General features: G+C 40.5%; 4 protein-coding genes across 5 annotated transcripts in view; 1 reads left to right on the top strand and 3 right to left on the bottom strand.

The window, feature by feature from the left end:
* The window catches only part of b4galt7 (xylosylprotein beta 1,4-galactosyltransferase, polypeptide 7 (galactosyltransferase I)), a 14,578-nt gene extending 11,092 nt beyond the window's left edge, over positions 1–3,486 (bottom strand). Inside the window, exon 1 of the mRNA XM_050042553.1 lies at positions 2,939–3,486. Within this exon, the coding sequence (XP_049898510.1) occupies positions 2,939–2,991 (53 nt within the window). The 5' untranslated portion in view covers positions 2,992–3,486. The remainder of the gene's footprint in view (positions 1–2,938) is intronic.
* Positions 3,487–5,732: 2,246 nt separating this feature from the next.
* LOC126389107 (transmembrane emp24 domain-containing protein 9) lies at positions 5,733–14,965 on the bottom strand. Its single transcript, XM_050042560.1, has 5 exons — positions 14,786–14,965; positions 9,569–9,669; positions 9,310–9,435; positions 8,966–9,112; positions 5,733–8,019 (listed from the first exon to the last, which is right to left on the bottom strand). The coding sequence occupies exons 1-5, from the start codon at positions 14,931–14,933 to the stop codon at positions 7,870–7,872; spliced, it is 672 nt and encodes a 223-aa protein (XP_049898517.1). The 5' UTR covers positions 14,934–14,965; the 3' UTR covers positions 5,733–7,869.
* Positions 14,966–15,794: 829 nt separating this feature from the next.
* Positions 15,795–20,521, top strand: tmem216 (transmembrane protein 216). Of its 2 annotated transcripts, none has more exons than XM_050042569.1 (6): positions 15,795–15,838; positions 17,187–17,561; positions 18,012–18,084; positions 18,591–18,683; positions 19,934–20,135; positions 20,260–20,521. In XM_050042569.1, exons 2-6 carry the CDS (start codon positions 17,538–17,540, stop codon positions 20,273–20,275), a joined length of 408 nt encoding a protein of 135 aa, XP_049898526.1. In that variant the 5' UTR covers positions 15,795–15,838; positions 17,187–17,537; the 3' UTR covers positions 20,276–20,521. The 2 variants fall into 2 exon arrangements, with proteins under 2 accessions (XP_049898526.1, XP_049898525.1); XM_050042568.1 differs by having other exon boundaries at positions 15,800–15,838; positions 17,187–17,200; positions 17,991–18,084.
* The window catches only part of LOC126389109 (transmembrane emp24 domain-containing protein 9-like), a 4,363-nt gene continuing 2,586 nt past the window's right edge, over positions 20,142–21,918 (bottom strand). The window contains exons 5-6 of the mRNA XM_050042562.1: positions 21,032–21,147; positions 20,142–20,291 (exon numbers count right to left, since the gene is read on the bottom strand). Of these exons, the coding sequence (XP_049898519.1) occupies positions 20,288–20,291; positions 21,032–21,147 (120 nt within the window). The 3' untranslated portion in view covers positions 20,142–20,287. The remainder of the gene's footprint in view (positions 20,292–21,031; positions 21,148–21,918) is intronic.

The raw sequence follows: 21,918 nt of genomic DNA, 5'->3' as shown, positions 1-21,918 counted from the left end.
TGTATAATAACAGTAGAAGTATGACTAATGACTAATGATGGCAGCAGCAGGAGGAGGCATCTGGCAGGACCACGGCAGCAGCACAACCACACACGTCACGCTGTCCAGGCACCGCTGTGATATGAGTTAATCTGATAGTTAAGTCTCATTTTCAATGCACCTGACACTCTGCCCTCCGACAGTGTGGTACTCTGAATAACCAAATTTCAACAGTGCTTCAAATTAAAGATCCAGCTCCAAAAATACAGAATCAGTATGTGGCAGCAGATGTTTTAATCATGGCAACGCCGCCATAAAATCAATGTGCGCGAAACCCTGAGTCTGTACACCAGACTTTATATTTTATTATATATTTATTTATATTCGGTTTCTGCACCATTTTGTGTCTTCTCATTTTTACTTGTTTGATTTTATTTTGTTTTATATAAATATTTAATAATTATTGTTGTAGAGAGCCTGGGATCTCAATACGGTGACTGCTTTAGAGTAACTGCTCTTTGTGTGACAATAAATTACATGAAGATGATTTTTAATGGCTGCATCATTTCATCACAAACAAATATTTAACATGACTTAAATAACACTTTAGTCTCTCTTACAGACACATGTTGAGATCTCATTAGAATTTAAAATAAACTCAGGAGTGACTTTAACGACCCGGAGTCTGTCCCTGAACCACAGTTTGGGAACCACTGAGTCACAGTGTGAGTGTGTACTCACTTCTCCTGCTGATGAGGAACTTTACACATCTCACTTCTTAAAGAGGCCAAGAAAAAGTTTTATTACTTAAACAGTTATTACCACTTCCTGTCTTCTCTCTGACACGTGGTTTGTGTGTGCGCAATGTAACTAAGTCTGACAGCTTTAGTTACTTTTAAAGTTACAACCTCAAAGATCTGCAGCAGTAAAATGCAACATACACATTAATGACAGAGAAATATTGATCCAAAAATATCAACTTCAATCAAGAAAATGTGGACGCTGTGTGAAATGTAAATAAAAACAGTTGAGTCCAGAGACAAGATATTAAATGTTTAAACTGATAATCTTTATTGTTTGTTCTAAATTTACACTCATTCTGCAGTATGTCATAATAAAGTTGTGACAGGAGCATGTTTCCCACTGTGTGACATCGTCACCTTTCCCTGCACTCTGTCAGTACGAAGCCACGCTGTTGGACCACGTCACAATGTGTCTCATTGTCTCGCTGGAATAAGCAGAGATGTCCCTGAAAATGACGTCGTCTGCAGTGGCGGTTCTAGCATATATGGCGCCCTGGGTGAGTCTCACCCCCTCGCCAAAAACTACATTTTATAAGATTACATTGAACACATCATGAGAGCGTAATAATTTACCTTTGTCCAGTACTAATTTTTACTGAATAGAGCTTGAACACTTCACAATATAAATCAATGCAACCTCCGTGAGCTGTTGGTTGTGTCCACTGGCTGTTTAGAGGTAACGACAACTAGCTGCTAACTGCTAACAGCTAACTGAACGAGCTCTCCTCCTGCTGATCCTCTCAGTAGTGTCGTGGTAGTTGAGTCATTTTGGCATATTAACGATACAGCGTGTTTCAGGGTTCAAGTGACGTAAGATAACTCCGCCCATCTCCCCCAGAGAGCAGGTAAAATGTAACGAGCTGAGGAGGGGCCGGGGCCCGGGGCCCGGGGGTCATGTTGTTGTGGCCTCATGTCATGTGTCTAAATAACAGCAGAAGTTGTTGTGGCCTCATGTCATGTGTCTAAATAACAGCAGAAACAGTTTTAGTGAAAAATAGTAAAAGATAAACACTTAGTTTTTCTTTCTTCCCCCATCTGGAGCGCCCCCTGTGGATGATGGTGTCCTTAGCCTTCGCCTATACTGCCTTTACAGGAGCCTTCACAGATGTGAAGTTACCCATGATGCACCTCTCCATCCCATCACAGATGCTGGCTGTGAACTTTGAGGTGGTGACAGTCTGGATGGTCCCGGAGGACACGACGTCCATGATGGACCGGTCAGACCACTTTGTGTCGGTCCATCTCAGATGAGCTCGGGCTCAGAGAAGTGGGCGGAGCCTGGTAGAGTCTGAACTGTCATTGGTCGATGCAGTGATGTGTTTACTGACAGTGGTTTTCCAAAGTGTTCCTGAGCCCATGCAGTCAAATCCTTAATACAATCAATGCAGTGCAGTCGGAGGGGTCAAAGGTCACAAGCATTCAGTCTTGGTTCTTAGCTGTGTCCCTTACGTTCAGAGATTTAGATCTTTTGATGATATTATGGGATGTAGATGTGAAATCCATTAAGTCTTTGCAATTGTGAGTTAAGAAACATTGTTCTTAAACTGTTGGACTGTATGAACATGCAGATTTACACTGAGTGACCAGCGTTGCTTTTAATTAACTGAGCCTTTTGAGTGTGATCATCTGTTACCTATTGACTTGTTTACCTGTGGAATGTTCCAGGTGTTTCCTGAGCATTCCACATCTTTCCCAATCTGTTGTTGCTTCTGTCCCAACTTTTTTTTAATGTTTACCAATAAATAAATAAAATAATGACGTCAATCAGTCTGAATATTAAATATCTTGTCTCTGTACTGTATTTAACTGAATATAGGTCAGAAATAATTTACACATCAATACATTCTGCTTTATTTCCGTTTTACACATCGTCCCAACTTATTTTTTTTAATCAGCTGACAGGGAACCTTATTGCATTATATATATTTCTACCTGTAGCAGATTACTTTCACAGGGTGGTATTAGTACTCCTACTGCAGTAACAGATCTGAATGTTTCTTCCACCATGATGCTCTTATTGTGAATCAACAGGAATAAAGTGAAGAGGACAGTTAACGGTTTGTTGTAGCAGCTTTGGCTGACATTACATTCACCGTTAAATCACCAGAGGATAAAACAAATACATATTTAAATAATATTAACAAAGTGCCTCTTACCTTCTCTCCTCTTTGAAGTAGAGTACAGGTTTTCTCCTCGACGAGTACATCATGTTTATGACTTCACTTTAATTCACAAACAGACGACAGAAACTTAAACTTTGTCAGAGACAGGAATCAGTCCGTGTTGTTTCTGTCCTCCATGCTAACTGAGCTAACTGTGCTAACTGCTCACACAGCCTCCCGCCACTTCACCGGCACCGACTGTGAACATTTATACGGTTAATAATCCGTGTTTTCTACCCGCTCTGTCCCGACTCCATATCGGCCTGTCTGTCTCTCTGCCTGTCTGTGTGTCTGTCTGTCTGTTAGCTCAGGTTGTTACTGTACACGTAGCATGTAGCGGTTCACTCACTCCGCCGCTCCGGGTTCAAACCGTTCACACCGGGTTTATTTTGTCCGTTTAATCCGCCGCTGAGTGTCCGGTAACGTTTGGATTCAGCGGGAAACTTTAAACTGACACGACAACAACCGAGCGGAGAAATATTTAACGGTAACTCACGGTGGAAAATATCAAACAGAAAGCCGATTGTAATGATGTCCGACCGGTAATAGGGTCCGACCGAGCGGCAGCAGCGGCTCAAAGGTTCCTACCAGAAAAAAAAAATTGATTTTTTTTCCCCCAAAAAAACTTTATTGAACACATTCAAACATGGAGCCTGAGGTTTTTTTTTTAATGATTTTTTTTACACAGTCACACCGCAGAAGTACGAGTAGTCCCTCTGCAGAATAATATTCATCACTGCATTATAATTACTGATATATTAATGTGTTCATCCCTTTAATGTTGCAGCTGGTGAAGGTGGAGCTCATTTTAATTAGTTTATATACTGCTGCCTAGCTTCATCCAAACTAATACATCATCATTTATTAGTTAATTATGTACATATATTTTTTACACAATATTTTTATTTAAATGTTCATTTTTTAAAATTATTTTTTACCTTTATTTAACCAGGAAGGGTCCCATTGAGTTACAGTAGCTCTTCTTCCAGGAAGTCATGGCCAAGACTGGCGTCAAAAGTTACAAGTACACAAAAGACAAGACAATGGACACATACTAAAACCACGGGAACACAAGTGTCACATACGAAACATGCTGGAACACAAAGTCAGTGAGAACACATTACACTCAGTCAGACACATAACAAGGCAAAACAGACAGACTATTGAAAGGCACCAAGTTAGAAGCAGTGACACTGGTCAGTAATGGTTGATTTTAAAAGTTGTTGTTTTTTTGTTGAAAGGTGGAAGTGACTCCAGATTTAAGGTGTTTTGGAGTTCATGCTGTATAATACAGCTTTTTACATTCATATAATACATAACCCAGAATAATTCCGTCTGAACACACCTTTTCAGTTATCTTCAGTTTGATGGAGACACATATGGTGACCTGCACCGATGACGACATTATGATGATGATTTTATACTTAATATTTATAATTACAATTTTTGTCTTGTCATTTTATTCACTTTTATTGTATATTACAGAATTGTTTGATTTTATGATCTATGGATACACTGCTGCTTGTTTAACTGTTTCTTGTGAGGTGTCCTGGAGTGCTCTGAAAGACTGAACACAGAAATTATTAATTCACTTGATCATCAGCTGAATCTGAATCCTTCACATCATTTATAAAAGATTGACTCCAGAAAGACTCCAGATATTCTCAAATGTCTGTCGACGATCCTTTAAGTTATTCCTTCTAATAGAAGGTTTGATAACATCTGTCTCATCCACTGGTTGGTGCTCAGTCTGTGAACTTTTCTCCATCAAAGTGAAACACATTTATAAATGCTTGTTAATTTTTATCATAGTTATGTTTCTCTGGATATAAACCAAAAAGCTCAGAGGGTCCACTGAGATTCTTTCTGAAATAATCTTCTCCATTATAACTCCTACCTCTTCCTAGCACATTTGAATCTTTAATCATATTTTGTTTCAATAATCTGAGTTTCTAAAGTACCTGAAGCTGTCTGATAAATGTCGTGCAGTAATAATTCCCTCAGAGATGTTAAGTTGCATAAATGAGATAAACTCAGGTGAATCACAGGTCAGCCACCTCAACATTGTTTAGTTCAATATTGATTAAATGGACTTATAAACTTAAATGTATATAAAACACTTACAGAGCAGTTCTGCTGTCTATTTTTACTCCTGAAACTTAAAAGTACATATTTATGATTATACATCTGTTTATACTTCAGTAAAATACTTTTATTGTGTTTTAAATATTTTAATTATATTGTGATTTTAATATTTCATATTCCTCAGGGCACGCTGCAATTATTTTATGATTCTGTTAGTTGCAACTGCACTGCTCACTTTATTTATTAGTTAATAACTTGTTTGTTGATTTAGTGTTTTACTATAATGTTCATTATCTAATAATCACTGAGACCCGATTATTACATTTCATGTATTTCTGTGGCTGGAACGACGACAAAGAATTCTTGATCCTTGAAAATATTTAATGTATTTGTACTTTTAATAATGATGAATTTTTACAGTGTACTGTTGCTGCTTTAGTGATGGATCAGAGTATTATGAAAGAAAAATACTTGAGCACAATATAATCAGTGAGTGAAACTGGATCAATACAAAACCTGAAATATTCTATCAACAGTTTTATTTTTGGAACCAGGCAGAAATATTTTAGCTTCAACATCATTATATTTTATTTGCATTAATTTTCCTTTCAAAATACAAATCAGACACAGCTTTTAAAAATCCATAAAATTAACTTTTATAAACAGTTTCACTGAAGAAAGTAAGAAAAGAAACTTTCAGTCGTTTAAACCAAATGTGACAAAACTTTATTTCGAGTGCAATTTCAGACAGATTTCACACGGACAGAATCTCCCTAAAAATAAAATTAACTCAAGCCCCTCGTCCAGACTAAAACCATCTGATTTATTTTCTAACCCCCGAAAACATTTTTGAAATCTACCAGCAACATAAAACTGTTCAACACAAACCACCAGAGAATAAAGACGAAACAAAAAGAGATGAAATCTTTACGGCCGAAGACGTGTTTGACACCTGACGTCTTCCTCAGGAGCTTCAGCTGAGGGACGTTTTCAGGATCCTCACGTTCAGACTGACTCTGTTCACTGAACATAAGAGGATCTGAAATTATTTCACTGCTCATCAGAACCACGTGAGGCTGAATATGTAATGATTTAACTTCCCACCACATGTTCTGTTTTAAAGTTTTACGCCTGAAGAGTGAAACATCTGGAAGTGAAGATCATCTGAGCGGGTCAGGAGCTGGTGGCAACGCAGCGCTGCACAATCTTTACATGTTTTTCTACAGCGAGCAGAATCTGTTCAAGATTTTCCTTTCATACAGGAGACAACAAATGATGCTGTTAAGTCAAAGCTAAAATCTTTTCCTTCAAATGACTGGGTTCAACATCAGACGCAGATCCAAACAGCGTTGTTTCTTGGTTCTTTTGTATTTGATAGTATTAATGGACGCCTCAAGATCTACAGTTCCTTTCGAGCAGAGGATTTAAAGTTCCCTCTGAACGTTTCCGTCTGTGTTTCCACCACATCTGAAGAAACGTGATGATTAATCAGATTAAATTAAAATATGACAGCAGCGTTTAAACGGTGCCAAATGATCCGATAGCAGAAGACTTCTCTCCACGCCTCCGTCAGCGAGCCAGAACCAGGAGAACAGAAACATACATTCAGTTTGGACACAGTAAAAATGTGGATTCACTCACGCACAGTAACAAACAGGAAACTGTCTCGTTTTGCTGGAGTTCACAGAGCCGGGCTGAAACATTAAAGACAAACTGACGCTAAAAGCTGAAACCTTTGATTTCACCTCATTAATGAAGCCACAGCAGCCTGAAGTTTACTCAATACAACGCGTTCCTGTCTGCAAACACCTGACACAGAATAACAGAGCGTCTGTTTCAGGAACACGTCCGACCTCTACGTTCTGCAGGAGGAAACTGAAACAGGTTTTTCTTCCTTCTTGTTTGATCACTGCTTCAGGTATTTAAATCAGAGTTGATGAAGAGGCCAAATTCTGCTAATTAAAAAAAACAAAGAGTTGAGAGTCAAACAGAGATCAGAGATCAGTCCGAACGTGTGAAATACTTATATTCTGCTTCAGTATTCAACAGCCAGTGGCACAACAAAGAGCCGACACACTTCAGCCCTGTTTTCACTGCAGCATCAGTATCATACGTCCTCACGAATTAACACCACAAAATGTAGTTTATCAGGGACAAAATAAGGGACAGCCATTTCCTGTGACATCACGTCAACATGAACTGTGACGTCCTCGAGTGTCATTAATTTTAGTTCTGTTCAAAATCTCCACGTTCAGATTTTCCTGCGTGATTCAAGACGTAGAAAACGTGTCACAAAATGTTTTACAGATGAAATAAAAACTAGAATTTCTGCTTTGTGTCAAACTGATAATTCACAAACATCATCTCTGAGGCCAGTAACACGTCACGTCTCATCACAGTGAGGAAGGAGACAGGAAACACACACATCAAACACACGACTGTCAGCTTCAGCTCTGATGTCAGAGCGAAGCCGGCCCATCTGCGGTTCAGTGTCTGTGTCATAAATACAGTCGTCACGTGTTCCACTGTTAACGTGAGGGGCTCGTTACAAACAGAGCTGCTGACACAAACTATGATAACATCAATAATAATAATAATAATCTAAAGAGGTTGTTTTGAAGCCGAATCGTGCAGCTGGGTTTCTCTGTCCCGCCTCCTCAGCAGTTTTCCTCCGACCGCCACCGCCGCCGCTGCTCAGCACTGCATCAATCAGTAGAGACCAAACACACTCACACACACTCGCATACACACACACCCACACACACACACACACACACTCGCACACACACACCCACACACTCGCACACACACAGACTCACACTCTTCGCCCAGTTGAAAACTTAGACCAGTTTCTTGGCCTCGAAGAAGCTCTTGAGGTGTCTCATCTGCCAGATGCCGATGGCCACCAGGATGAGCGTCTGGACGATGGACCACCAGAGGACGCGCTGGTTGGTGCTCTCGCTGGTCTGACGGAAACGCTCCTCACGGTACTGGGAGAGGACAGAAAGACAGACAGGGGACGATCAGCAACTGAGGACACTTCACATGACCAGCTGACAGGACGAGGCGACAAACTTTATAGAACAGAACTAAACTTAACTTCATTTTCACAAATAAAAAAAGACATTCACAAAAGCGGTTCCTTTAACAAATTCATTTTGTGTCTTCTGAAACAAAGTGTCACAAACAGTACAGCTATAAGTTCGTTTAACTTCAACAAGCTTCAGACAGAATTCAGGCTCAGTTTTAATCCCTCCTTGTTTTGGCAGAACTGATCATTTATCAGCTCTCTCACATGAACTCTTATCAGGTCAGTCGAGGAGTTTGGCCTCTCCAGAAGCTTAAAGGGACAGTTCACCTCAGAATCAAACTAAATATTTCCTTCTCACCTGTAGAGCTGTTTATCAGTGTAGATAGTTTTGGTGTGAGTTGCAGAGGGTTTAAGATATCAGCTGTAGATCAGCTGTAGAGCTGCAGCTGTCTGCCTTCTCTCCAGTATTATGGAGCTAGATGTCACTCAGCTTGTGGAGCTCAAAGTGCCAATACATTTAAAAAACTCAACATCAGTGTCTCTTTACAGAAATCATGACCTGGTGACTCAAGATAATCCTCAGACCTTGTTGTGAAGCAGTTTCATGTAGGAACTATTTTCTTTTCATTTCATTTTTCATTTCAACACTGAACTCACACCAAAACTATCGACTGATAATCAGCTCTACAGGTGAGAGGGAAAATATGTAGTTTTGATTTTGGGGTGAACTGTCCCTTTAATGTTAGATTGAGAAACCCAAACTATCTGTGACGTGTCAGATTCTGACAGAACCTCAGAAATCATCATCATCAAACTGTCACAACATTGACAATCTCAGTGTGTGACCTCAGCTGGACTCTGTTTAACACACACACACACACACACACACACACACACACACTGACCCTCTGGTAGTTCTGCTCCTTCTGGATCTGGTCCACCTGCTCCACCAGCTGTCGGACTCTCAGCTGCAGCTCCGTCAGTTTGTCTTTGGCAGCGATCTCAGCGTAGTTGTTGGCGTGTTCTCCGACCTGAATATCCAGGTGAACCCTCTGCAACACAACAGGTCAGAGGTCAGCGGTGAGTCATCATGTGGTGCAGAATTAATAAGAGGACACACAGACAGATGCAAACAAGTCAAGGTTACGTTCAGGAGAGAAACTGAAGCGTTCACATCATCAGTCGAGGAACTTTAAATTGAATCTGAAACCAGCTCAAAATCAGAGGTGTTCACGAGGCGTCTCCTCACCAGCATGCCTCCTGCGAACAGGGAGAACTTGGAGGAGTTGGAGTGCAGACAGATCTGATGCTCTCCAGGTGTGTGTGAGGTGAAGGTGAACCTCCCCTCTGAGCCGTACTGCCGAGACAGAATCACCTGCAAGAGAGAGACACACACACACACACACACACACACACACACACACACACACACACACACACACCAGTTACACACTGACGAAGATGAAGATGACACTGCTGCTGTCTGTGTTAAATGTTTCTGTTGTCACCTTGTCATCAGGATCTTTGACCTCCACAAACATCCCCAGACCCTGAGTGGCCGGCAGGTACTCCTCTCTCTGTTTGTCGTACAGCTGAGTCCGATAGTTACCTGCAGGGAGACGGAGACGGAGACGGAGACAGGTGTGTCAAGGTTAGACTTCTTCATTCTACTCATCAGATATTAATCTCTGCCCTAAATCTACTTGGAAGCATCATCAGAGTTTTTGTCCCCGTCTCACGTCCCTGTAGGACACATGAGGACACCACAGTCGGCTCCACTCACTGACACAGTTCTTTACTGTCATGTGAACAACAGTTACAGTCAGTCAAGTTTCCTCAACACTCATTAAATATGTATAAAAGAGGAAATCATATCAGTAAAATCTAACGACACCCAACACATAAAGACAGAGCAGCAGTTAAAGTCTAAAAATGAAATAAAACACTAAAACAGACACGTGTTCAGTCGTGGTCAAATGTATTAACAGCAGTAGTGTAGCAGATGTATCTACATATGAAGTCTGTCAGATGTGGTCAAAGGGAGGTTTGGGCGGGATCTGTCTTTTCATAGCTTCCTGATATTTCACCAGCGTGTACGTACGGTACGTGTTCAGTATACGTCCTCCAAACTTGAGCAGTAAACGAAAGTCACACCAGAGCACACACTGCAGACCTGCTGCAAAATGCAGCACAAGAACAGGGAGCTGTGGTTTCGCTCACGTTCTTTATCTGTCCTCTCAGAGGGCATGAATCTGCCCACAGTTCAGTCTGTCAGGTGTATGCAGCATTTCTGACAGGCGTTGGTCAGTCTGTCTGCTCTGTGTCACTTTCAGCTGCAGTAAAATGACTACAATCAGATGAACAGACTGAAAACTTTATCTGAGGAGGTCAAACTGATGTTGACAAAGTTTTCCTTTGAGGAAATAATTTGCAGTTGGAAAAAAGGCAATAAACTGCAATATATTTTACCACAATACTCAGCATGTTGCAGTAATAACGTATCGGGGGTCCTGTGGTGATTCCAACCCCTAATGCACACGAGTCACTGCAGTATTGACAGGTAGCACAATCACATTATCAAAATACAGTATTATCAGAAGATAAAACATGGTGCTTCCCCTGAACGGTAAAAAACCATCCTGACTGACATGAGTGAAACATCATCTGCTGTCATGGCAGACGTTGAGACGGAAGATAACAGGAAGGTCTGCAGTAATATCCTGCATACTCATGACTTTGGGTGTATTTTAATTTCATACACCTTAAAATACAAGTTTATTGGCTATCAACAGTCTCCGTGCTGCCACACCACATTTGCCAGGAAATGCTGGCGCACTGAGCCTCAGAGAGGCGGGGAGGAGAAGAGGTGAGTGGACACGTTGGCTCACATTACATCAGAGGCAGTTTGCAATTGATCAAAAAACACAGTATGTTGGAGTCTGAATTATCTGCAGTGAGCGTGTTTCACCTGTTGGAGCTCTGCATGAGTGCTCTGAAGCATGTCTGCTCTTGTGTGAGGCTCTGTTCACACTGCAGGTAAACCACATCTGTTTCTCATCAGATCCCAGACACAGACTGTCCTGACTGTTATTTAGGAGTGATCAGGTCACATTTGTGTGTCACTGATCTGCATGGGGAGAAGGGGGATCAATAACTGGTTCCATTTAGTCTGATCTGCTGGAACTGTACACCTCTGAGCTCATTAGATCCTTTTATGGATGCCAGTACATTTCTTCTATCATGTCAATCTCCTGTGTTACGCTGCTGGAAACTTGCAGCAAGAAAGAGTCATGGCAGAGAGGAAGAAACGGTCCAGAGCACAGCTTCATTTCCCAAAGAAAGACGACAGCAGTGCAGCTTGTAATGTTGTTAAATGATCATTTCAACACCAGCAATCTGCTGAAACTTCTTTTTACACAACACGGGTTAAACTCCAGGAGTGCTGAGAATCTGACACGCACCAGTGCTTCTGCTTCCCAACCGTTCAGCATGAGGGTGAATATGCTTCGTTATGATAACTGTAGCGTCGTGCCGGCAGGCTGAGCAGATATTTTCTTTGACTGAGAATAAAAACGAATGCTGTGTATTGTTCTCCTCTCACACTCTGTTCAGACTCTGACAGAATGAAACAGTGGCTGAAAACCTGCGTCGGTCTTGTTTGGTTTCCCCACACAGAAAACTGATCAGGGATCAATAAGGGATGGATAAAGAATCAGAAAGATAAGCACCATCGATGATGGCATTGGTATCAATTAAGTTCAGTCAATCCCCATCCCTGTGCATGGGTTGCTGTGGTAATGACACGACGTACATGTCAGTAACGATGTAGCTACGCTGGTGGCGCTGCTTCCCAGTGCAGAAGCATGAGAAATGGAGGTCGATCATTTCACCCTCCAAACAATCACACAGTCAGGTTGCAGTGCAGAACACACATGATGTATATCTCTTCCTGAGTTTGTCTAGTGCGACTGAGGAGGCCGGTATGTATCTGCTGCAGTCATGGAGGGTTGTGTCTGTTGTTGTTGTGTTACGTTGCAAGTGACAAATAAGACTTGTTGAAATCCAGTTTGAGTGTCGGAACTGAGACGGATCTGTAAGAATCGGATTGGAATTGCATATCAAACCACCTCCAAATGTGGTTTGGATCCAGTGTGCAAAAATCACTTTTCATTTATTGTTTTATTGTCCAGACTTTCTAAAACAAATCAATCTGAATTTATGGTGGCAGTCTGAACGCAGCCTCTGTGTGTCTGTGACAAAAGACAAACCTGACAAATACAGTGCCGTCTAATTTTATAACAAATCTGCTTGTACAGAAACTCTTCTGTCTTTCACGAGCTCTGGGAGGAGGTTTGTTCTTAATATGAGAAGACACAATGTTCTGAATCTGACTCCAGTTGTTGCTTTGCTCTCTCATTGATCTCACACAGAAGTCATCGTATCAGCTTCAGTGTGTTTGCAGGCTCCACCACAGACGATTTGAAAAGTACTATACGAGATATTTTAGTCACTTCCTGTCTGTGTCGCCCTCTCTGATTCATGCAGGTCGTACTGTATTTGCTCAAACAGGTGACCTGTTAGAGGACAGTCAGGTAAATGAACACCTGTGGTAGAGTGTAACTGCTGCACAGTACAAACACTCAAATACTGTACTTCACTACAGAGTCAAGCTTATGCTCCTTTCTCCTCCTGATCCATCTCAGAGGAACATTTGGTACATGACATTTGTTGCCCTCTTCCTGTCCAGTGAAAACCATGTATCTCCACATGTTGATGTTGAATGATACATTAAAGGATGAAGTGTGCCTTTATGTGTTGAGCTAAATACACTCTTTAAAAACCATCTTGGATCAGCTGGAAGAGTCATCATCACAGAGCTGAAACCAGGCCCACACTACAAACATATGGTGATCTTACAGGATATGATACGTGTCTGTAGATTGAACTACCCAACAGGATATAAAGGAAATATCTACGCAGTAAAATGACACAGACACATTAATACTGCAGGGACATTCATCCAGAAACATCAGACAGAAGAGAAAAAACTTTTACTGTAACACACTGACTTTTACTTTATCTATTTTTACTGAAACACAGGGGAGACTGGGGACGGTTGCAACAGCGCAGCTCTTCTTCCTCTGATCAGAAACATGCTGGAGTGATGACACTGACACTGCACATGCTCAGTTCAACCCTCTCCCCCACCAGGAAGACAGAGGACACATTCAACATCTGCTTTGGAGGGATGAAAGTAATTTTCTGTGACACTGTCCTGACCTTTTGTATGAATTAATCAAAACGTACTTAGTTTGAATTATTGTTCTGTTGACGTCTAAGTGACACAGTTGGCATGTTTCCAGCATGTGTTAGTGTGTCTTGTTGGAACATGATGTTCTGTCATGGCCGACAGAAGCTCAGCAGACATATCCAAACAGACCACCAACAGGATTTTCCAACATGCATCAGTCACTGTGATCGTATAAAGGGACAGTTCACCTGAATATATCAAACTGTCAGCTGCTGTTTGCTACATTAGCATACTGATGCCATTACACAGAATAAAAAGATGATTACGTTAAAGTACATAGCCAATATTTACACATGCACGAGTCACTGTGAGGTAATAATCTGATTCTTTCATATTAACAAAGCCTAATTAGTTAAATGGCCCATTAGTGGCTAAATAGTGAGTCAGTATAGTTTATCATTCTGCGAATAAGTAAATCAATCATTACACAGAGCATCAACAGGCATGCCTGATTGGAGAAGATTACATCACTGTTTTCCAAATGCTTCACACACATGAACAGCAAACTAAGTTTCTATAAATCTTCACCATAGAGAGCATTTTAAAAAATGACCATTTTAAGCACCTCACACTCAGTGTGTGTGGGCGAGAGGCCAGAATGTAGAGGAAAATATACATTTACAACAATGTATTACTGATATTATTGTACAGCAATGAATATCTACAGCATACTGTGCTCGCTGAGACAAAAATCAAAAGTTACAGAGTTTAATTTAATGCATTTTAAACATGTTGCTGCTGTCCCCAATTTAGATCAGCTGTAACATCTCACTTCTTCTATTCAAGTAAATATCGTGAGCGATATGTCATATGTTATCATGTTCAAATAGTATGAATAATTAGCAAACAGATGTCAGTTTAATATAAAGAATTGGTTGGTGGAGCTCAAATAGTTTCCAGAGTAAATGAAAGAAGTGTAAAACGTGTTGCAACCGTCCCCAGTCTCCCCTGCTGTTACTTCAGTAAGGTTTGAATGCAGGACTGTTACTTGTTGTGGAGTATCTTAACTCTGTGGTATTAGTACTTTTACTACAGTAAAGACTTAAATACTTCTTCCATCTCTGGTTGTGTGTACTCATGAGTTAGTTAAATGGAAGTTAAATATTACGTTACAACTGTTAACGTGTTTCCTGTTGAGTTAGAAACCTTCCACATAAAGACTTAGCTCCATAATGTCACTAACACCGAGACTTTAACTAAGATTTAACGCTGAGGGAAAACAGTAGTTCGTGTCTCGTTACTCTGCGTGTTCCTTCACTGGGCTGTGAACCAACACATCAGCAGTAACGCTACAGATCCGTGTGAGAGGACACGAAACACAACTTGAGCTCAGTTAGCCGATTAGCTAACTAGCTGAAGTTAGGGAGCTACCAGTTAGCAGTTAGCATTAGCCCGCTGACTTGGTGACACTCACCGATAATCATGGTCTCGTCCGGGATCTCCTCTATGAAACATTTCTTCTCCGTCTCTCCGATGTGAAAATACAAAGAGGAGACGACGCTGTAGAAAACGTTGAGGAGTAAAACCGACAACACACACGACCGCATCCTGACAGACACCATCTTCCTGCCGGGAGAGAGAACACCTACTGAGGCTGCGCAGACACAGCAGTGCCACGTCAACCATCGCTCCAGTCCGGCCAATCAGCGCGTCGCATGCGGATGCTGGGTGCTGTAGTTCTTAATACTTTAGGGGCATAAAATGACATTACACACTTATTTATCTGAAAGCTTTAGTTACAGCTTTAGTTACTTTACAGATTCAGATTATTAGTACAGAATAAACAAGTTAAAAGATGATGATGATGAGTTATTAGAAATTAAACTAACTAATGATTTATTTTATACAATTTTATGTGACGAATAACTTGATTGATTTATATTTTAGGTATATTGTGATGATAGATTTTGTTTTGTTTTTAAATATAAGTAACATTTTAAAAGCAGGACTAGTATCAGAGTATTTCTACACTGTGGCTTTATTACTTTTCAGATGTGCCTGAGGATCTGAGACTTGCAGAATCAGTGGCATTTTTTAAAAATATCTTCTTAAATCGTATCTCATTTTTCAACCTAAATGCAACTTAAATAATTAAGTTAATTTAATTTAATTAATTTAATAATTAATGCAAACACATCATTTTATTTCCAACACGTTTTATCTTTTCATTGTTATTGCCTTCTATTTTTTATATTTTACTTGTGGGTATTTTATTTCCATTTTAACTTGTAATCATCTGATTTTATTTCATTGCAATTATTTTTTTTAACTGTTTCAGCCATATAAAGCATTTTGTAACTTTGTTTAGTGACGTGCTGTACAGAGTTTCTAGCTGCTGCTGCAGCAGCAGTAATATCACATTCAGCCTGTAGGCGGCAGCAAATTGAAACACTTCCGTTTGAACTAAGGACCGAAGAAGAATCACTTCCTCCCAAGCTGTTTCCATGGCAATCAGACATGGCGCCGGGTAAGTCCTACATTCTCTGTGTTAGATAAACATTTAAACGAATAAAACTCATAAACAGTTTGTGTTTTATTTACTGTAGTTTGAATAAAGTTTTAACCGCAGTAACGGCTCACCGTTAAACCGAGTGACGGAGAGGAAGAGTCTGGTTGTGACGTCGTTAGCCGACATTAGCTAATAATTCAGCTAACGTTATTGATCAGACTCTGATCAGTATATTTAATATAATAACTATAATCAAATAAACTGTAGCTAAAACTGCAGAAAGCCACCAGAGATTTATGTCCGTGTTTGGTCCGTTAATGCTACAGTTAACTGAAACTTCTTTAACCTGATATTAACTGAATTATTCTATAATAACACTGTGAAAGAGACACTGTGCAGAATGAGGACTTTAACTATTTAACTTATTTTGCTCATAACACTTCTGTCGTTTTACGTATTTAACATTTGACTTTAAAGTGTAACATTTGAATTCAGAATCAGCTCTTTCATGTACAAATATCAATGCTACTGTTTTCATGTTTTCAGTGTCTAAAAAGAAAGCAAACAAAAGTGACGTCATCTTTTTTTTTTTAAATAAAGCAGAAATAATCAGTGTTTCATTAATAACATGAGAGATGTGTTCATCTGAGCAGGGCTGACTGATAGTGACCATAAAATATTTTATAAAAGAGTGTGAGTGTTCTCAGAGGACTTTAACAACAGAGTAAATTCAATCTATGTCACTCATCAGTTGATTTATTTCATAAACGTCAGCCTCTTTCAATGAATATTAATGTTTTAGAGATATATATTTACTGTGGAAAATACTTTGGTAAAGATACTAAATAGGCATTTGTCTTCTGCACATTATTTTAATATTTCATTTTTAATGTTATTGGTTTAATTTTAACTTTTGTAAATAAATAAAATTCAAACTTTTCTTTATAAAGGTAAAATGTGTCAAACATAACATTTTTAGTTATGGATGAACTGTGGTAGTGCTACAGAGCTACAGAGCTGCCCTGGCTTACAAATCATATTCCAGATGAAAGGGAACATGATGGTTTGGTGCTGGTCCCTGAAAAAATTAAAATTGTCTTCTTTTTTTGTTATTTGGTGAAAACAGAACTCAGAGATTACCATTCCCACCAAAATTACGACTCAGACATCTGTCAAAATAATCGCAATGATTTTAAATTTTTCTGGCATATCGTGCAGCCTGTAATGACCAAATTATCAGAGAAAAACTGCTCTTATAAAACAGCATTGATGTTATAAAGCTGTAAATCAACCCGCTCTGTTAATTAGTTCCCAGTAAGAGGCCATGTCTCAGTCTAACAGCTGGATTTTCTCTTCTTCTCTGCAGGAAGCCAGCCAATTGTATCCTTTATATGACACTGACGCAGAGCTGCAGCACACACACCTGAGGCCTCAGCACTACCAAGCCAGTTCACTTTACGCAGGATACGTTTCCTGACTAACTTGTCATATCAGCCGTCTGGATAACCAGTGCTACGGAGCTGGTTATTAACCAGAGGTGTGTGCTCTGAGGCAGGATTTGGAGGCGAGGTAAACTCTGGGTTTTCAGCACTACAAAGCTGGTTCTGTTTTTACCGGGATAAATCACCATGGTAACTGATGCTGAACAGCTGACCTGATCACAGCCTGTCAACACTCCGACCTCTGGCCAATCAGATGACTGAAGACCAAAGTTTTTATGGACAAAAGTCCAGAGTCTCAGGTAAATAAAGAGGAGCCTGTATGTTGTTGTAGGTCAGTAGAATCATTTCATTATTTACACTGGTTTTAAAACAGAGCTTCTAACAAACACAGAGATCATTCACACACTGAACACATGATTTCAGCAACATTTTAACTTATGAAAAGTTTACTTCAGTCCTCAGTGAGTGTTGATATTTGACACTGATTCATCACTGCAGCTCAGAATAACATGAGACACCTGTGTGATGAGAAGTAGGATAAAACACATCATATTTTATTAGTAAAATAATCCACACACTGTTGATTTGCTCCTCAGAGTTAACCCTGAAGTTACCTCGCTAACTCTAAATCCTGCTTCGTAGTACAGGTGTCTGGTCTCAGTGTGTGTATGTGTGTGTGTATGTGTATGTGTGTGTTCTTGTGTTGTCCTTGACTCAGTGTCTCTCAGCTGTCGTCCACTCCCCTGCAGGTCCTCTTCTACCTGAACAGCTGGTACTTTGCTGCTTTCTACCTGGCAGAGATCCTGATGTTCATCTACAAAGGTCTGTGAGAAGCTGCGACACCTTCATGTGTCTGTACCACGTTACCATAGAGACAGGACACAAAACTCTCTGATGCCACACAGGTTAAAATCTGGTTTAAGTTCTGTTAAATCATTAAAAGGTGTGTATGTGTGAACAGCAACACACAACGAGCTCAAACATTAGAAACAGTTTCAGTTTTTATTTATTAAAGTGAATCAACGAGGGCGACGTGACAAAACAAACAAAGTGCAAATCACAGGTTACATTCATACGTCAGGACTTTAGACACAGTAACGTGTGAACAGAATAAAACACAACATACAGACAGAGTCCTCAGAGGACCAAGAACTTCATTTATAAAACATCTACGGCTCAACATGTCGTCACAGGGTCCAAATAATTTAACATGTTATTCCCTCAGATCAAACAGCTGAAGGAGGTCAGAGGTCACAGACGAGTCGTCTTTAATGTTAAAACTTTTGGAAGTGTTGGTACATAAACCGTCTTCTTCTTTTTGTGTGCAGGGATTTTACTGCCGTACCCGTCAGATAACCTGGTCCTGGACGTGGTGCTGCTGGCGCTCTTCCTCGCTCTGGAGACGCTCAGGATCTTTTACGGTGAGCGAATGAGACACAAGACAGAAATATTCTGACTGAACCTGAACTGGACTCAATGAGGAGGCACATCATTTGGTTCTTTGCTGCCACCGTGTGGACGACAGCTGCAGGTTCTTTTTCCAGCAGCAACATCTGAACTCACTTTTATTATAATCCAGTTATTAATTCTGAATTTCAGTTCAGTACAACCTGAACTGTTCTTCAGTGCCGCCACGCTTTATTAAAGCTTGGTCCTCATGATGTTCAGTCATTGTGCAAAATAGGCTCAAGGCAAAACTGTGCCGCTCTGGAGACGTCTAAAGGCCCCGACACACCAAGCTGATGGTTGGCTGTCAGTCAAAGGCTCAGCTCAGCGCACGATAAGAAAAACAGAAAGTAACAAAGAGCTGAAGTCCAGAGGAAGTGAGACCAAACTAACTTGTTTCATTAGGTCAGATTATTTTTCTGTATCCACTGAGCTCTTTAACCCTCTGACACCTGGAGCAACATCACTTTTCTTGTGCTGCTTTCACAAGTGTTTAACAGAAGTGTTTCCTGTTGGTTTGTGTCGTTGTTTCAACACTGGATTGTGTTAACATGCTAACTGGCTAACTAGCGTCAAGACGCTCTTCCTGTTTCCCGTTCTGTATGATGAATACAGACTGCCGTCTGCTGCTGTGGAGAGTTATTTCCTCTCACGCAGGCGCAGAACATTCGTGCTTGTTCGCTGTCAGTTTGATGTGTTCATGTCCAACTTTTTGGCCGAGACAGCGAAGTGAGGCGACGCAGCGGGGGCTCTCATTGCCGCTAGTTGTCTGATGTCAGTTTGGTGTGTCTGGACCTTTAAGGTGTTTGACAGCCGGCTTTGTGTGGACAGATGGACTAAATGAAATAAAATGGAGCCAGTTAGTGCGGAAGTGTTCTTACTGTGGATGTTAGTTGTTGTGTTTAAAAAGAATCATCAGCAGCACGAGGCTTCAGCTGCAGTCACAGACCTCAGTGATGACCTCAGTCCCTCCAGGATGTCGCCATCTTAACAATAAACACACACTCAACCCATCTGCGTGAACAGAAGGTGGTCGAACACACACGACATCGATTATGAAACACTTTCCTTGTCCCACAAAAACAAACTCAGAGAACGGCCTAAACATGAACAACAGACAGATCACTGTGACATTTTAGACCCGCACAAACCCGAAAAAGGCCCTGGAAACGCTGGAGAGACTGATGACCTCACTGATGACCTCACTGATCTCTGTGTTGTTCAGGTTGGAAGGGGAACCTGTGTGAGCGCTCTCTGGCCTCGTGCGCGTCGCTCGTCATCCTGTTCCCCTGCGCGGCGCTGGCTGTTTACTACCTGCTGCTGCAGACCTTCGTCCTGCGGCTGGAGTTCATCCTTAGCGCCGTCCTGCTCTGCTTCTACGGCCTCGAGTTCCTGCTGGGACTCCTCTCCGTGTCTGCCTTCTCCAGGTGACTCGGTCCTACGGGCCTCTGATGTGTCGGGTTCTCAGTACATTTAAAATCTTTGATTAAACTTCAACATCCAGAAATATTCAAGATCATAACTTTGATTGTTTTTATTTTCTCCTCGTAGATCCAACGGTTACTGAAGACGTTTGACTTCACCTGAAACACACAGCAGCAGTTCACTCGTCACATCTTCCTAAAATGTCATTTTGTAAATAAAACATTGTTTTATTTTCCTATTAAATATAAATTTATTAGAATATTTTCTACTGTTGGTTTTATATAAACTCTTTGTTATAAGAATGTTCCAAACCTTTTTACAACTACACTGAGGGATGAAGTTATGTAAATAAATAACTGAACTTAAAATAAAAGTGAATTTGTCTAAATGTATAAGCATCAGATATTTATTATAAATTCATACCTACAAATCAAACATTTATTAAAAAGAGAATCAGTGTGAACAGAATATCTGCAGGTGTTAGTTCAACTTCCTTGAAAAAACGCCCTCAGAGTTTTAAAGTCTAAAATGTAATAAACAAAAGATAAGTCATCCACGTCACATTAATTCAATCAGTTACATCATGATAAATTATTGTCATATACTGCTGCAGTGCTGAGAAATGTGACACAGATGACAAATAATTTTAGTCCATATCTGTTGGTTTTTCATCGTACTTTCATACTTTTAGAGTCTGACTGAGAAACAGGTGTTAAATTGTTTTGTATGTTGTGTTAAAAAGGTCTGTTTTTAGTTTAAGGAGAAGTACGTGAAGTAAAAGTGAAGCTGAGTTCATGTTAAAGTCAGAACTTTGAGTTTCTTGTGAATGTCTGGATGAATACAGTGAAATAAACCCAGTCAGCTGGAGAGAAGGAAGGAGAGGAGGAGGAGGAGTTACCAGGACTTGGTGTGCCAGATGATGAAGAGGACCACGTACAGAGAGCGGATAACGGGCCACCAGAAGATCCACATGTTGGTGTTGTAGTTGGTCAGACGGAAATGTTCCTCCTTGTACTGAGAATCAAACACAGAGAACAGACAGCTGATTCCTCCTGTTCTTCCTCAGTGTCCTACCTTCATCTTCACTCACTCAAAGAAAGAGAAGGACTCCAAACATTTGTCCCATACAGCTGCTTGTTTGGTGTCTGACAGTCTCCATCCATGTCAGTGAAAACATGGATGCTTCACTCACAGAAGATCTATACAATCAGCACAGTGTCAAGATTAGAGTCACCAATTCAGTATCTGACCAAATGTCTCCCCTTCTGTTCCTGAGATATGACGTTAAAACATGATGATGTCACAGTCAAGCTGACCTTTGACCTTTTGACCTTCATTATTTTATCCATTTAGACATTTGTGTCAAGTTTGGTCATATTAAGACAATCCTTTAACTTGTCCCACAGCCGGGAAAATTGCAAAAAAACACAAAAACAAAAAAACGTTAGTGTATGAATTCTTGAGTTATTTTGTGAGGTCACACTGACCTTTGACCACTGAAATCCAATCAGTTCATCGTTGAGTCCAAGTGAACGTTTGTGCCAAATTTAAAGAAATTCCCTTGAGGCGGTCTTGAGATATCTTGTTAACAAGGACGGGACAGACGTATGGACAGAAACTATAAGTCCTGTTTCCACTGAGCAGTTCAGTTCAGTTCAGTTCAGTTCATAGTTTCTGTCTCCTCAGTGAAAGTTGTGGATGGTACCAACAGAAGAGTTCCTTAGCGTCCCCATGTTTGGTCCCCCCTCTGTTGGGGTACCTAGCACACAGATCTGGTACTAAAAG

Source organism: Epinephelus moara, chromosome 4 (genome assembly GCF_006386435.1).
Source record: "Epinephelus moara isolate mb chromosome 4, YSFRI_EMoa_1.0, whole genome shotgun sequence".
Lineage (NCBI taxonomy): Eukaryota > Metazoa > Chordata > Actinopteri > Perciformes > Serranidae > Epinephelus > Epinephelus moara.
The sequence above is the reverse complement of the archived record's forward strand: the minus strand, read 5'-3'. Positions and strand labels throughout refer to the sequence as shown.